Consider the following 16,108-nt stretch of genomic DNA (forward strand, 5'->3'; position numbering starts at 1 on the left):
TATGTCAAGATTCATTTGAAAGATAATGCTCTACCTGACCTTTCACGAATATCAATGCTGATTTTTCTGAAAGCTTGGAGGTTACATTATATGATTTGATGTATTGATTAAAAAATTTGTATATGAACAAATACAGTATTCTACTTTTGAGATTTTCTTTGCCTCAAATGCTTGCTGTGTATGTCTTTTGTCTGGATCTGACTGTTGGTGACTGAAATGCAATATCTAAATTACAGCATTCTATTTATTGTTTTCTTGCATTAGTATACCTGGATAAATCAGTTTTTCTTCAATGGAGAGCCATGCTCTTTGGACCAAATCTTAACTGGAAAGAGTTATCCCCAGTACATCACCAGATGTGTAATTTACAATATTATCAAGGAAGATATGCTCAGAACTGCCCATGTGCGACCTCCCAAGTGCACAAACGTTCAGTCAAACGCACCACCCTTACTTCGGGTTGGCAACGGCAAATCACCCAACATAACCCTTACCAAGAGACTGCTTCATTTGTGCCAATGCTTTGTAAATAATATGGTATGATGATGATGATGATGATTACCATGACTATGACAATGCTGAGTACTACCTTCCATAAGGATTTATGATAAAGACACCCAGATGGGTGTGCAAGATGAATAATGTAATGTTTTGGAGAATAATGCGAATAAATAAGGGGGACTCCCATGATGCTGGCCATGATGACATTAAAAATATGGTCTCTGTGAGGCGGGTGAGGGGGGGGGGTTAGAAAAGCCAGTTGTGTTAGGAAGGACTGGGCGATGTGTATTTGCAGCACAAAACAGGCTGGTTCAGAGAGATGCACAATGAGACTGCTGGATGCGGTTATATAAGCATGAGTGTGGGATCAATCCCTTGACGCCTGCAGTTGACCCAGGCTGTACCGTAGGTGAGGTCAGGTGATCCTGCAACACATGAACAGTCTTTCCACCATGGGTACAATGGTGAAGCACCTGTGAGCAGTCACTGAGATCGAAAACGAAACTACATTTCATCAGAGGACTCGAGAGCCGTATCATTCCTCATTTCTTCGAACATCTGTGCCGTAAGACTTGAATTTGACGTCACAATCCACAAACTTGGTCCGAGTGGAAAAAAAAAAAACGAATTGAAATTTAAACAGGGGCTCCTACATTAATGTTAATGTCTGTTTTTCTGTATGCTGTGGTCATGCTTATTTCTCTGCACAGAGACATAGAGAAACTACATACTTTTCTGATTGATTTATTTATTGATTGAAGGTTCTTCTAAAGGAGGAAAATACAGCTCAGGCAACATTGCTCGGAAGCAGAGATTCAACTGCTATGAAAAGGCCATTCCGGGAAAGTAAAGGGAAACTGCAACAGAAGGTACATGAAATGCAGAACACTTGGTGGGCCAAGAAAACCAATGATCGTTTCAAACTCATGCCAATCAACAGGATATGTGGCTATTTACCTATTCTCAGTGCCGACGGGAAATCCATCCAAACAGATAGAATGGCAGTCCAGAACTGCTGGGTTGAATACTTTAGAGTTGTCCTGAACTATCCATCAAACTTTAAGGGATTAGTCATAGAAAATCTTCCAGACTGGTCCAAACAAGAAAACCTGGATACTGAACCATCTGTTGCAGAGGTAGAAAAGGTCATCAGATCTCTTACTTTGTGGAAAGCTCCAGGCACAGATGGAATTTCAGGTGAAATCTACAAAGCTCGGGGATCTCTGCTTGCCATCCAACTCAAACAACAGTATTGAGCAATGTGTCATCAGGAAATTATTCCCAAGGAGTTCTAAGATGCCACAACCACATTTGTTCACCTGCACAAAGGAAAAGGAACAAAAATATTGGTGTGACAACCACAGATGTAGCTTTTTGCTAGTGATAGTTGGCAAGGTTCATGCAAGAGTCATACTAAGTAGACTGATAAACTACATAGCTGAGTGCATTCTACGAGAAGCCAAAGTGGTTTCAGAAAAGGCAGAAGCAGTAGTGACATGATCTTCACCCTTCAACAAATACAAGAGAAATGTCATGAAAAACAGATGGGACTCTACTACGCCTTTGTTGATTTGACAAAGACCTTTAACACTGTAAACAGAGAGGAATTTTGAAAAGTCTGAGTCAAACTTGGATGTCCCAATAGATTTATAAATTTGATGCGACAATTTCATGATGGAATGATGGCCAGAATTATGGATTGTGATAAATGCACAGACCCTTTTGACATCACAAGCAGTGTGAAGCAGGCGTGTATTTTGGCCCCTGTGCTCTTCAGCATGTCCTTTGCTGCCATTCTCGTTGGACCATTAGAAGACCATGATGATGGAATCTTCATCCAGTTCAGAAGAGATGGAAAGCTCTTTAACCTGAGACAGCTGAAATCCTCAACCAAGGTATCAAAGAAGTTGGTGAGGGAGCTACTGTTTGTCAATGACTATTCTCGTATCACACTCTCTCTGAGCATGGCCTCCATCGGATCATGTACTGTTTTTACAAATACAACTAACAGATTTGGGCTTAACATGAGCTAAAAGAAGTGTTGCACATAACTCTGGGTATGTTCTACCTGCTATTGCTATCAATGACAAAACTCTCAATGCTGTAGAAAACTTCATCTATCTCAGGGGTAAAATCTCTGCAAATGTCTGCATCGACAGCCAAGTGGAAAATGGAATAGTCAAAGGAAACTCGATCTTTGCCGGGCTGTGCAGGGGCGTTCCATATCAAGTGTACACATTTTTCAATGAAATTTTGACACCGTCTCAGATTTCAGTCTTTTTTTGTGCAAGTGTTTGTATCCAAGGTAAAACATTATGTGTCAATTTTCAGACCTGGGGGCCCATTTAACCCCCCCCCCCCCAAATTTGGGTGCCCCCGGTTGACCCACAATCTTCCAGTGGCCATATCACAGGTTGTAGTGGTCCGATTTGGATGATCTTGGTATCAAAATGCTCGTAAAAGCGAGATCTTTCGAATCGCGTAAAGTAAAATCACTCTGAAACAGTAATTCAAAAAGTTATAGTTTGGGGCGCCCTTTGACCTTGGGTCCCCGCCCCCCAGCCAAACCGATGATCCCGATTTTTTTCGTGTGAGAATACCCCTTCATATACTCCAACACCTAGGCATAAATTAAAATGGGATCCCAATGGGTTCAAGTGTGATGATGGTTTTATTGTCCACGGTCCACATATCACTAATTCTTGATTCGACATTGGGCGACGTTTGCTGTCATCGTTCCAATGACGTCACCTGCTGGCAGGCGACTTTATGTCTGAAATTGACAATCATCATCTCTGGACTAATATATATATATATATATATATATATATATATATATATATATATATATATATATATATATATATATATATATATATATATATATATATATATATATATATATATATATATATATATATATATATATATATATATATATATAGCATCATTTGCGAAAAATTATTCTGCCTATTGTGTCTATTGATTTTTAAGTGTACATTTTTTGTATAACCATCATCGAATTAAGTTATAAATGGGCTAATCTCAGTTTTTGCATATTTTGCAGTAAGCATGACGACTGAAGATCGAAAGGAGTTCGGAAAATACTGTTGCGATCCGTTCAGCTACCATAAAATGAAACAACGAAAAGATCTTCGCTATGTGTCAAATGATATGTTGATAAAATTTTCTTCAAAGGTGAAAAAAGATGACAGACTTTGTACTTCGTGCAGAAAAAAAATCTTTCTCAGTTGTCCCCAGAGCGTATTGAAGAATCATCTTCGACCAGTTCAAAATTACCATCAGAAGGTACTACCGAAGGCATTGAAGAATCTATTTCGACAGATGAGGACGAGGAGGTTTTTGAGCGAGAAGCAGAAGTTGACCTATTAAACCAGTCGTTATCGATGATAGGCGAAAGCCCATTCGAGAAACAAAAGGCGGAAAGGAACCCAGGGTACGTTCCTGAAAAGCGAAGTAAAGTGGAAGATTCTGTGCGAAAAAAAATTATAACTAGCTGCTGGACCAAGCACTGCGGAGAAAACACAAAATACAGCATCAAAATGTGATGAAAACTGCATACCAGAGGTGATCAAAAGCCTGAAAGAAAAATACGTTGTTTCGAGCCGTTCAGAGTAAATACGTTTACTGACAATATTTGCTAGGAATATGAGCATCAGACGGATGATGAGTGAATTCAGTTTGCTCCCAAAGAATGGCTATGCAAGCCAAAAATTTAGAGAAAGAAAATGGTATGCTTTCGTCTCCAAATCCCAAACAGGGTAAAATATTGCCTGACGAAGTGAAATCCGCCGTAACCGAATTTTACCGAAGTGATGAAGTCAGCCGAATAATGCTGGGAAAAAAAGGAGTGTGTGGTGGTCAGGAATGAACTTGGAAAAGACAAAATTCAAAAGCGCCTGTTACTAAACAATCTCACGGAACTGTTTCAGATATTCAAAGAGAAGAACACTGGCTAGAAAGTTGGATTCGTGAAGTTCGCCATGCTCCGTCCCTCGGAGTGTGTCCTGGCCGGTTCAGGCGGTATACACAGTGTATGTACGATACATCAAAATGTGAAACTCATGATGTTTGTTTCCAAAATGCCACAGATAGCCGAACTTCCTAGCTATAATCATGTGATAGCACGCATAGTTTGTAACCCAGCACAACTGGCATGTTATTTCAGAACTTGTGAAAGTTGCCCATCAATTGAAGACTTCAAAACCGAGCTACTGAGTGCTTATGAACTAGAGGATATTGATAAAATTCAGTTTAAACAGTGGACATCCACCGACAGATCTGAACTGAGCTTTGGAAGAGCTTTGGTCCTGCCTTTGGAAGAATTCATTAATCAATTCTGTGAACGCGCGGTGAAATTAGTGAGACACGACTTCATTGCCAAGGCCCAATCTCAGTTTCTGAATAATAAGAAAGACGAAATCAGTGAAGGAGAATTTGTCATTATTGGAGACTTCTGAGAGAACTATTCGTTTGTCATACAGATTGCGGCCCAAGGATTCCATTGGAACTGCTCTCAAGCGACAATTCACCCCTGCTTTTACTATTTCAAATCTGACGATGGCAAATTAAACCACGATTCGTTCACGATTATATCAGAATGCAATACTCATGACGTTGTCTCAGTCCACCTCTTCTAAAGAATGCTCATTGAACACTTGAAATCTGGCTTTGGAAATGTAAAGAAACTTTACTATTTCTCAGACAGTTGCGCTGGCCAATAAGAATTGCAAAGCCTTCATAAACCTATGTCATCACAAATCAGAGTGTGGTATTGACGCAGAATGGCATTTTATTGCCACAAGTCATGGCAAGGGCTCTTCAGATGGCGTGAGAGGTACAGTCAAACGAGAAGCAACACGTGAGAGCCTGCGTAGACCTTACGACAATCAAATTATTTCTCCAAAAGATATTTTCGCCTTTGCTGAAAATGGTTTGAATGAAATGAAGTTCGGTTACAGGATCCAAGAGGCGTATGACGAGGAAGAACAAAATCTGGAAGAAAGGTTAAAAACGGCCAAAACCATAGCTGGAACTCAAAAACTTCATGCTTTCATCCCTATTTCTGAAACTGCTCTTCAAGTACGCAAATTCAGCCTTAGCGAGGAACACCGTATTGAGTCAGCTATTTCAAAATCTTCACCAACTTTTACCGGGAAACTCTCAGGTTATGTCACAGTGCACTATGATGGAAAATGGTGGCTTGCCTGCATCATGGAAGCCTTTCAGGACACTCATGAAGTTAAAGTGAATTTTCTTCATCCAAACGGACCCGCAAATAGTTTATTTTTTCTTGACGTTGAAGATCACTGCATTTTAGACATTTCTGATATACTTCTTTCCTTAGAACCATAAACTGCTCCAGGTAGAACCTCCACAATCAGTAAAAAAAGAAACACAGCTGTCAAATAAAACATTGGTTGGCAAAAAATCTTGACTATAATATGCTTGGAAAAACTCTTACTCAAACTAGTATCGCTTCCAGTTCCTGCATGTGCATGTGGAAAATTTATGTACAATATACTGATATAGAATTGTTACGAATTTGCGCCCGCCGGCGTGCGATTGGCCGCTTCCCACTAATAGCAACTGCGTCGCCCACCGGACAGACAATTCAGTCATGACTTTCCAGAGCTAACGCCGGAACACTGTCACGGGTGGGTCTTTCACCTCACCACGGCCGTGCCAATTGTCTACCCGCACAAGATAGGGTCACTTGGCGAACTCGATATACCTAAGTACCTGCGCAGGCAGTCGACCGGGCGACCGTACCTCGACGCAGGTCGGCTTGGGACACGAACCGCTTAAGCGGTCTGTTCCATTCTGCAGTGATAACCGAGCGGGTATTATCGCCGACCTCGCTGGATCCGATTCTGTTTAACAGGTGTTTAAAACCCAGCTATTTATTCCGCGAAGCAAGATGGCATTTCAATGGGGTGAAAGGAGGACGCGACGAACGGGGTACTTTTAGACCAGCACATTTATTACACAACACGTAAGCAGGCAAATAGGAACAACAGGCAATCACGTATACAGGCAAATAGAAACAAAAGCAGGCAAACAAAAGCAAGGGAAAGCACTACGACCGAATATAATTAATAAATGTACAGTCACTTAAGCAGTTTTACTTGACAGGACGGCGCCACGCCAACATTCATTCAAAAACCCAAAAGAAATACAAGAAAAGACCTCCTCACAGACAAGGGGGTCAGGCTGGATCACTTGGGTCTTTATGACACGGGACCTGGGAGACCGAACGGGTCCCGCGAGACCGTAGCAGGTGACCTGCACCCTCGAGGTGTGACGGTCGGCGAGCCCTCTCCGGCACTCTCCTCTCGTGCGCGCCTCGACCCTGGACCACCGCTCGCAACCCTCACGACTTGGCGCCCAGAGGGAGAAGACGACCTCGACGATCCAGAGAGAGAACCCGAGTTCAACCTCGACCACCAAGAGACGAGGAAGCGCGAACCTCCGACGACCACCAAGAGAAGAGGAAGCGCGAACCTCCGACGACCACCAAGGGAAGAGGAAGCTAAAACAACGAGAGCGAGTCCGAGTTTGACCTCGACCACCAGAAGAGAGCGGATGACGTCGACGAAGAAGAAGCAGAGCAATCCAGAATGAAGAAGAAGAGAGAGCGAGCCCTGCGTGCGGTCCGCCTTATATAGCGCGGGGCTCCGCCCCTTCGCTCCACCCCCTTTTCAGCTCCGCCTCCCTTCGAGCTCTTTCGAGAAGCTCCTCAAAGGGGTGTTCCCCTCCCGACCGACTCACGCCCCGTGTCCACCAATCGCGAGCGAGCTCTTCGCCGCCTCTCGTGCCAGAGTTGGCGGCGCAAAACGGCGGGAAAACTCGCGCGTTGCTGCAGGTCTTCCACGGGGCCTTCGTTCGACGTTTTCGGACGGTCCAAAATAACGATAGCGAAAGAAAAACGGCTAACTCAAAGGATCACAGCCCTGTGAACACGGAAATTCCCTCTAAACAACGGTGGGGAAATCTAACTACACAATTACTTATCGTCATAACTGATCTAAGGTCCTTTATGGTGTATTGCGAATTTCCACAGCCGTAGCAATATATTGGAAATCTTGTGTTCAAATATTGTACGATGTATTGTGGCGTATTGTGTGTCCAGCACCCGAGTTCCCGAACAATAAAACCATCATCACACTTGAACCCATTGAGATCCCATTTTCATTTATGCTGAGGTGTTGGAGTATATGAAGGGGTATTCTCACACGAAAAAAATCGGGACCATCGGCTTGGCTGGGGAGCGGGGGCCTAAGGTCAAAGGGCACCCCAAACTATAAAACTTTTTGAATTACTGTTTCGGAGTGATTTTACTTTACGCGATTCGAAAGAGCTCGCTTTTACAAGCATTTTGATTCCAAGATCAGCCAAATCGGACCACTACAACCTGTGATATGGCCTCTGGAAGATTGTGGGGCAGCCGGGGGCGCCCAAATTTGGGGGGGGGGGCTAAAATGGGCCCACAGGTCTAAATGTTGGTATTTTGAGTTTTTTCACCCAAGTGAATAAATGACCAACATATGGGGAGAAAATGAGGTATTAGTGTCGGGAGGGTGTGTACACTTGGCATGGAATACCCCACAAGAGACTATGGAAGCATGGCAGTCTCTTGAGGCTATCATCTTTAGCTATCTGGTGTTGAAGTCCACTAGAGGTGTCAATTCTTTAATGTCCACCAGAAGTGTCAAACTCTTAACTAAACTCTCAGTCTACAAAGTTGTGGTCATAAGACCTACCCTGCTATGTGCTTGCAAGACATGGAGTACTGTTTCACTATTCCAGATATATTGTTGTGGTGCCTGGTTCGCGGACGGGGAACGACCGCGAGATGAAGCAGTTGGGCCGTCCCCCCCTCTTCCCCACCCCCTGCCACACACGCGGAATTGAAGGTCGTCACTCCGGATAACTCCGAAGTCAACGGGTCGCTTAATGGACCGTGGATGCCAATAGTTCGACCGCGCGGTTAGGGTCTTTTTGTTTGATTCCAATTTACCTAATTAGCCGTGCGGTCTAGCTACCGGGGAAGCCACACCCTCGGCCGGCTTTGTCCGAACCGAGTCGCTGTTACCGACTCGGATCTGGCGTAACCGAGCGGGAATTACCAAAGCCGCGCCGGTCCAAATAACAATACGGCGCAATCGGCCTCACTATAACTCAAACCCGAACCATGCTAGGCCAATGAGAGAAAGCACAGAAAATGAGCTGGTACATTTAACACGGAGTTTATTTTACACATAATAATCAGGGAGGGAGACAGAGCAGGGTTAAACCGACGAAAATGCAATGTACATTAAGCAAGGCACTTATGCAGTTCTACTTACAGACTGGCGCCACACACGGACACACACACTCAAAAAGAAATGGCGCCAACTGGCCTTTATTCGGACCCTCCAGCCGCAGAGGATAGGCAAGCTGGGGGGTTAGAGTTTGGTCGGGTACCTGGCCGCCTCATGCGGTTTTACCATCCTGCACTTGTGGAGCTCGGAGTCCGTGGAAGGGAACGGGGATCCCCAGCTCCAACACAACCCACCACGGTGCGACTCGAACCCACGAACCAGAATCCAACGAGCGCACACGAACCTACGAACGACCCGGCCAGCCACGAATGATGACCGACGACCAGGAGAGCCCAGCAGACCAGAAGCAAGGAACGACGTCCAAGGAACCAAGAACCCCCCGGATACAGCTCGCGATCCTTCTTATCCCTCCCCCGTGCGGGGTGGAGGGATCCGCTCTCGGGTAACTCGCCTCTGGATTGGACGGGGCATTTTCGGGTGTCGTGGTGACCAGCTGCGATTGGAGGAGGGGCGTCTCGGTGTTCCTCCCCCGAGAGAGGCCCTGTTGTCTTCCCCAGTGTCGACAGGGGAGACATTCTTCTTTGATGGGGCGGAGTCAGAGCTCCGAGGCGAGGGGGGCTCCGCCCACGTCCATAGTCAGAGACACGTGCGTTATGGCGTCGTGGTGTGAAGTGAAAGTTAGGCGGGTGAAGTGCTTTTTCGCCCGCAGAGTGGGAGGAGGAGTGAAGGGAGGGTTTTGTTGGGTAGATTTAAAGATGTAAAAAACCTGACTATGAAAGAAACCTGCAGCACACACATGAAATTAACCCATTAGACATAGGGGAGGGATTATAACTATCCACATATACTTAACGATATAACTGAACTATGGGACTGCTGACTGTGTGCAAAAGGCTTCCAAATTCGTAACAATATAAAGCAGCTGGATCAGTTCCACATGACATGCGTTTGGAACATCATGAGCATCAAGGCAGGATGAAGTGCCCAACATAAGGTTTCGTTTTTTCCATTTTTCTCAGATTGAACGACATAAGCATGGGTGATACAAGCAATTACACCATTGAACAATGGATTGTTGTCATTGTCCGGGTTCATAAACGTCCACAAACAGGGGTCAACAATGCTGCCTGCTCCATTCGACTGGCCACCTCAAAGCTCAGACCTGTAGACATGTGATAATTCCCTTTGGGGCTTCATAAAATAGATTGTTGCACAGCAGTGCTACATATCCATTGATGACCTGAAACAAGCAGTGAGACTTCCTTTCAATCGTATCACCCCACAAATGCTTGGGAAAATGTCCCACAGAACATGGAACAAAATGATTCTCTGTAATGACTATGATGGAGCACAAACGGATCCACTGGACACTTACTGCTTGCGTCATATGCTGTAAAATGTGTAATAAAGTAAAAGAGTACTGCAAATGTATGTGCTATAACTTGTAGAACCCTTCAGTGTGGTCAGCTAATATGAAAAAAGGAATGCCACAAATTTTACCAGGGGTGACAAGACATTGTGGCAATCCTGTATATCGTTCTTTTTCAAATCTCATGTAATCTATATACATCCAAAGTGGCACCTTAGTGTAATGCATCTGAGCATTGCTTTAGTTATATTATGAGCCATCTAATTGAGCCAGTGATCTGAAGTGTGCAGCAAGACAGTTTAACGTCCATCCGAGGGATGGTAAACACAATGATGCTTCACCCTGCCTGCGAAGCATCAGGATGACAGCTTGTAGCTGGGCTGAGAGTTGAACCCAGACAAGGTACTCGGCAGCTCAAAAGCGAGTGTACACACCACTTGGCTAACCTGCCAACTCATTGAGGTGCAATGATATGGTTATGCATTTAAACTCTAATCTACATACAAATGCATAATATAATACAGTATATTGGTAAGATATACATCGGGGAGAGGTATAATGGAATTATATAACACACACACACACACACACACACACACACACACACACACACACACACACACACACACACACACACACACACACACACACACACACACACACACACACACACACACACACACACACACACACACACACACACACACAGTTTCAAAAAGATTGATACAACTTTGACTTCCTGCCATTTCTTTGTTTTTTTGACCGATACCATTTTCCTTTTCTCGCTCCATAGCTCAACTATGCCATTGACAGTGAAGCAGAAGACAAAAGTGGTGGCTCTGTGGTATGAGACTAAATCATATGTTGACACCCACCACAAAATGTTGTTGTGGTTGTTGATGGCACCGTTCAAGTGGAAATGGGCTTCATTCCTGAACCAAATCAGGTTGATCCAGTTTGGGTACCGCTTCATCTTGTCATTGAGCTAATTGCACATATCAAGTCTCCTTCTCATGTCATCTTGACTCGGTTTATGCCTTATAGAGATGATGTGTGGGAAAAGCTTCAGTTCCTTCGTGGGGATATGCCAGACTGATGTTGGTTTGATGCCTAGCTCCTGGGAGCACTGGCGGTGGAACTTCTTGGGACTGTCCACTGCAGAATCCCACACGGCCTCGATATTGGCTTGGCTCTTGGTTACTGATACTGGCCTGCCATTGTTGCCCTTGCTCTGGTTGTGCACTGTACCCTTGTGCTCAAAATGTTTCACAATACGTTAAATGGCACAATTTGTGTGTTCATCACATGTTCTGAGGTCGTATTCCCGGTAGAACTTCCGGCGGGTGTCTACATATGATTTAGTCTCAAACTACAGAGCTACCACTTTTGTCTTCTGCTTCACTGTCAATGCCATAGTTGAGCTATGGAGCGAGAAATCCCAGGGAACAAATACCACAATAACACCACCAAACCCTGAAAAGGAAAACGGTATCGGTCAAAAAACAAAGAAATGGCAGGAAGTCAAAGTTGTATCAATCTTTTTGAAACACGTTGTATGCAGTATATGAATGAGGAAGAATCCAAACTGGAGTAACAGGTAAAAGGACCATATCGGAAAAGGGTAAACATGAACCGGTACAAACAAAAGAGGTGGTATGGAGTTCAGCAACATTAAATGCTCAGTCTTGTTCAATTTTGTTTTGCTTTTGATGATTTGTTAAATAAAATAAAAGGAGAAAGGACACTAACCTGGAAGGACATGAGAAATGAGTTTACGAAAACAAAGATGATGTTGGAAGCTTCATCCCTCCCAAAGTTCACGAAGTAGAGTATGTAGGTGATGCCAAGCAGAGGAAGTAGAACCAGTGTAGCTTTCACAGCCTTCCTGGGGCACATATATGTGAATAATACTGCATATCACATCTGTGTCCTATTCTTTTATTTAATTAGCTTGTATTTTTACTAAACAAACATTTGTTCTCCATTTTTTTATTTTCACAAATTTAAGGGCCATCTTCATGCATGTTAAGTATCACAAAGGTAGTGGGCGGAGTCAAATAAATTGAAACGATGAAAGAAAAGGAAGGGAGAAGGTATATAGAAGAGGGAAATAAAAGAATAAGGTGTGATAGTGGGGGAGGGCTAGAAAAAGGAAGAGATTAGGAGGATAAACAAATAATACTCCTTAACAGATTGGGAAGAGAGAGGAGGAAGAAAATGGAGATGTAATGTCAACCATAAACTGAAGTAAGGTAACTTGTTTTCAAATAATACAGTATATATTTGAATGAGCACATGAGAATTGGGGAAAATGGGGGGGGGGGTGAGGGGGGAGGGGAAGGGAGTAAAATAAATGGTCTGCTATGGCCTACATTCAGTATTAACACAGAGATTGCAGGAGAAGGCCAGGACCCATAGGTCTTAGCATATGGAGCTCAGGACTCGCACCATAATGAGATAATGTGCAAATCCTGGGAGCGACAACACCTCATAATAGAGGCACAATTTACAGGAGTACAAAACACATGGAAACAGCTGATTTTAATTGGTGCATCACATCACAAAAAGAAACAGTACAATCGTTGACTTTGCAACTCAGTGAAGCTGTCAAAAACTTATGCGGTGTCTGGAAGTCATTGCTTTTCTAATTGCAGCATACATTCCCTCCACCTAAGAAAATATTTCTTCTGCCTTACAAGTCGACACTCGAAGCAGTCAGTGCCATTAGCAAGAATAAAATGTTTGGAAATAGTTTCTTCACATTCATTCAGAGCTGCAATGGTATTCACAGATTTTGCTTTGAACATATTTTTACACAGTTGTCAATTATTGCAGCAACAATTATGGCAAAATGACCTGAACTCAAGGAAAAACAAGAACAGCATTTGGTGGACCTCATAATCTCACCTCGCATGCTCATTCTAAACAAAAATACCATCGTTCACTGAACACGCTACTTATATGGCCTGTAAACCCATATCATCCATGCGCCCTATTATGTCACATACATTGCCATTATCCATAGCTTTTTTTGATTATTGATTGATCATTAGGATATTTATCAACCACTTTTGTTCATATTAAGGTTAAATTGTGTCAATAAAGGTGAATATGAAAAAAAAAATTCAAACTAAATTCCCCATGGCAAGTTAATTATACGTATGAAGTTTAGCATCAATCTGTTAAGTAGTTCTGGAGAAGAAGATTTTTTTAACGTTTTTATTTTCAATCCAAGATGGGCACCAGATCACATGACCAATGCCATCGTAAAATTAACTCTTCAATCAGATCGGGTCGTAGATCAGCTAAGAATTTTGATTGAAATACTTATAGCTGGAATACCACTTCACCGATCATGTCATTGCTATCACCCTATATACTGCATGAGGAGTTTCAGATTTATGCCAAGTTTCAATTTTTTTTTTTAAGCGGTTTTGGAGATGATGTAATTTTTTTTCCTTTATCCAATATGGCTGCCATGCCATGTGACCTATGATATCACTGTTATCAATAAAATATTCTCCATGGGGCCTTTATTTAAAGTTTTGCATTGATCAAACAAGTAGTTGCTGAGAAAAAGAAATTAAAGCAAAAGTATATAGGCACGCACACACGCGCGCACGCGCACGCACGCTTTTCGACCAATCGCGGGAAACCTATTGTGTTCCGATTTCGTTATCTCAGCTCAAAAAGTGCAATTGGTCGAAATGAAATCATGCAACGAGTCATTGTTTGCATCCTGTGCGTGTACAATTATCTCCCATCATGAGCCTTTTGTTGCTCGTGCACTGCTTTTAATCTTGTGCACCGCAAACGTAAGATGATGGTCAAAGTTAGTTCTGCCAAAAGGCAGAGAAAGGTTATGATGTTGGGCAAAAAGATCGAGTTGGAAGATCGGTTGGCTGGAGGTGAAAGTGGGGCATCTGTGGGCCACCATTACGGGATCAATGAATCGACTGGGCAGTATATTCATGAAAATGAGTTAAATATCCATTCAAGTGTTGCCACCAGTGCTCCGCAAAGCGCAAACGTCTCATTCCAGTCCCGTAAACCATGATCCTCATATTAAAAGGATGAAAAAAGCACTTTATGTTAAAAGCACGAGGACCAAACACAGAAAAAAGTTATTTTGAGTGGACCAGTGATTATGGGAGAAATAACTGTGGATTGAACAACTTTTCCACAAGGCAGCCGTGGCTGAAGGCTCCAGTTCAACTTCGGCTACTCACAAGTTCCACGCCAGCAATGGCTGGTTTGTGAAATTAAAAAGAGGATCCGGCCTCCATCATGTAAAATTACTCAGAGAAGCAGCACTGGCCAACCATGATGCTGCAAAAAACTACCTACCGCAGCTCATGAAGCTAATTGAGGCGAAGGGATTTATGCCAGAGCAAGTTTTAAACACTGACGAGATGGGATTATTCTGGAAGAGGATGTCATCTGATACCTTCCTCGCCAAGCAGGAAATATCTGCTCCGGTGTTCAAGAAGGTAAGGTGGTTAAGGATCATCTTACCATTCTTATATGTGGTAATGCTACAGGTGACTTTGTGGTCAAGCTAATGCTGCTCTTCCAGTTGCTGAATCCTGCTCTCTGCTCCCTCCCCTCCTACCCCCTCCCCTACCGCACCCCACTCCTACCGCACCCCACTCTAACATCATCATCATCATCATCATCATCATCATCATCATCATCATCATCATCCCAAGATAAGTTTTGTGGTTTCTTCTTATGGCAGAGTCCAGTATGAGTATGTAATATTCTTACCCCACCCACCTTGCTGTTTTGGAATAAATTAAAATGGTAAAACTCGTGTTTTTGTTTAATTTACACTGTATTTATTTTATTTACATGTTTATGTCAATGTTAACTTGCTTTATATTTATTTTTACATGCTTCCGCCCACCTTCCTCTATATTTTCTAGAAGCCCAGGAACTGATCCTCCCTTTTTCCATTGGTCATTGGTATGTACTATCACGGTTTTAATTATCGCGACATTTTCCAGGAACGTAACCATCACAATATGTCAAGGTTTACTGTATCTTATAGGTGACAGCCACTTTGAGGATGTCATGACTTGACCATTAAGTGCACCATTGCCTTATTGGGGAGGGGGCATGATCGGGGTGACTTTCTTGTGGAAAAAGGGCCACTCAAGGTCGGGGGGGGGCACTGTAGGCCTCCTTGCATTGTAGGGTGAAAGGGCAATGCCCATTTTGGGAGTCAGGATTCTCCAGAATCTAAAGCTCACAACATTACCCACTTCTCCCATGATGAGGTGTGCTTCCTGGAGTAGGTGGGAAGGGTCATAGACCTGAGAGAGCATAGGGAACAAGACCAGAGGAAAGGGAAAACAAACAGAGGTAACCAACTTGTCTGTAATGTGAGAATAACAACAGGCCTTGAGCAAGGTGACATAGTGTTTGAGCAACTACCTCATCATGGGAGATGTGGGTAATGTTAAGAGCTTCAAATTCCACAGAATCCAGCAGAAACAGATGTGATGCATGGATACCAGGCGAAAAGTGAAAGCAGTACTCCATACAGTTATCGACAATGACTGTAGGCTGTGAGTAGCTCTGATGTTTCAAGGAAAGACTTGGAAAGACAGATGATTCCCAGTCTGCAACAAACTTTGGAGGCCAGCTTTGACTTGTGGTCAGCCCAATGAAGGTCATGGCTCATGGTGAGGCAGAGAATTTCAATTAACTGAACATATTTCAGTGGCTGACTGTGGAAACAGAAAGATGGATTCACTGAATGAATGACTGTTCTGGAGCGATGAAGAGAATGTGAGATTTCCATGGTAAAAAGACATATTCCCATTTTTCAGATCAAGACTGAAGATTTTTCAGACTATGAAGTGTAACATGCTCATGCTTTTCCATGTAT

At 43.2% G+C, this 16,108-nt stretch overlaps 1 protein-coding gene across 8 annotated transcripts in view; it reads right to left on the minus strand.

The window, feature by feature from the left end:
• LOC147032428 (corticotropin-releasing hormone receptor 2-like) overlaps positions 1–16,108 on the minus strand; it is a 162,671-nt gene that overhangs the window by 37,104 nt on the left and 109,459 nt on the right. For all 8 annotated transcript variants that reach the window (XM_085870050.1, XM_085870049.1, XM_085870052.1 and 5 more), the window contains one exon: positions 11,965–12,100. In XM_085870050.1, coding sequence (XP_085726176.1) covers positions 11,965–12,100 — 136 coding nt within the window. The remainder of the gene's footprint in view (positions 1–11,964; positions 12,101–16,108) is intronic.

This window comes from Eptatretus burgeri, chromosome 2, assembly GCF_056783735.1.
Source record: "Eptatretus burgeri isolate ZD-2024b chromosome 2, Ebu_testis_v1, whole genome shotgun sequence".
Taxonomy (NCBI): domain Eukaryota; kingdom Metazoa; phylum Chordata; class Myxini; order Myxiniformes; family Myxinidae; genus Eptatretus; species Eptatretus burgeri.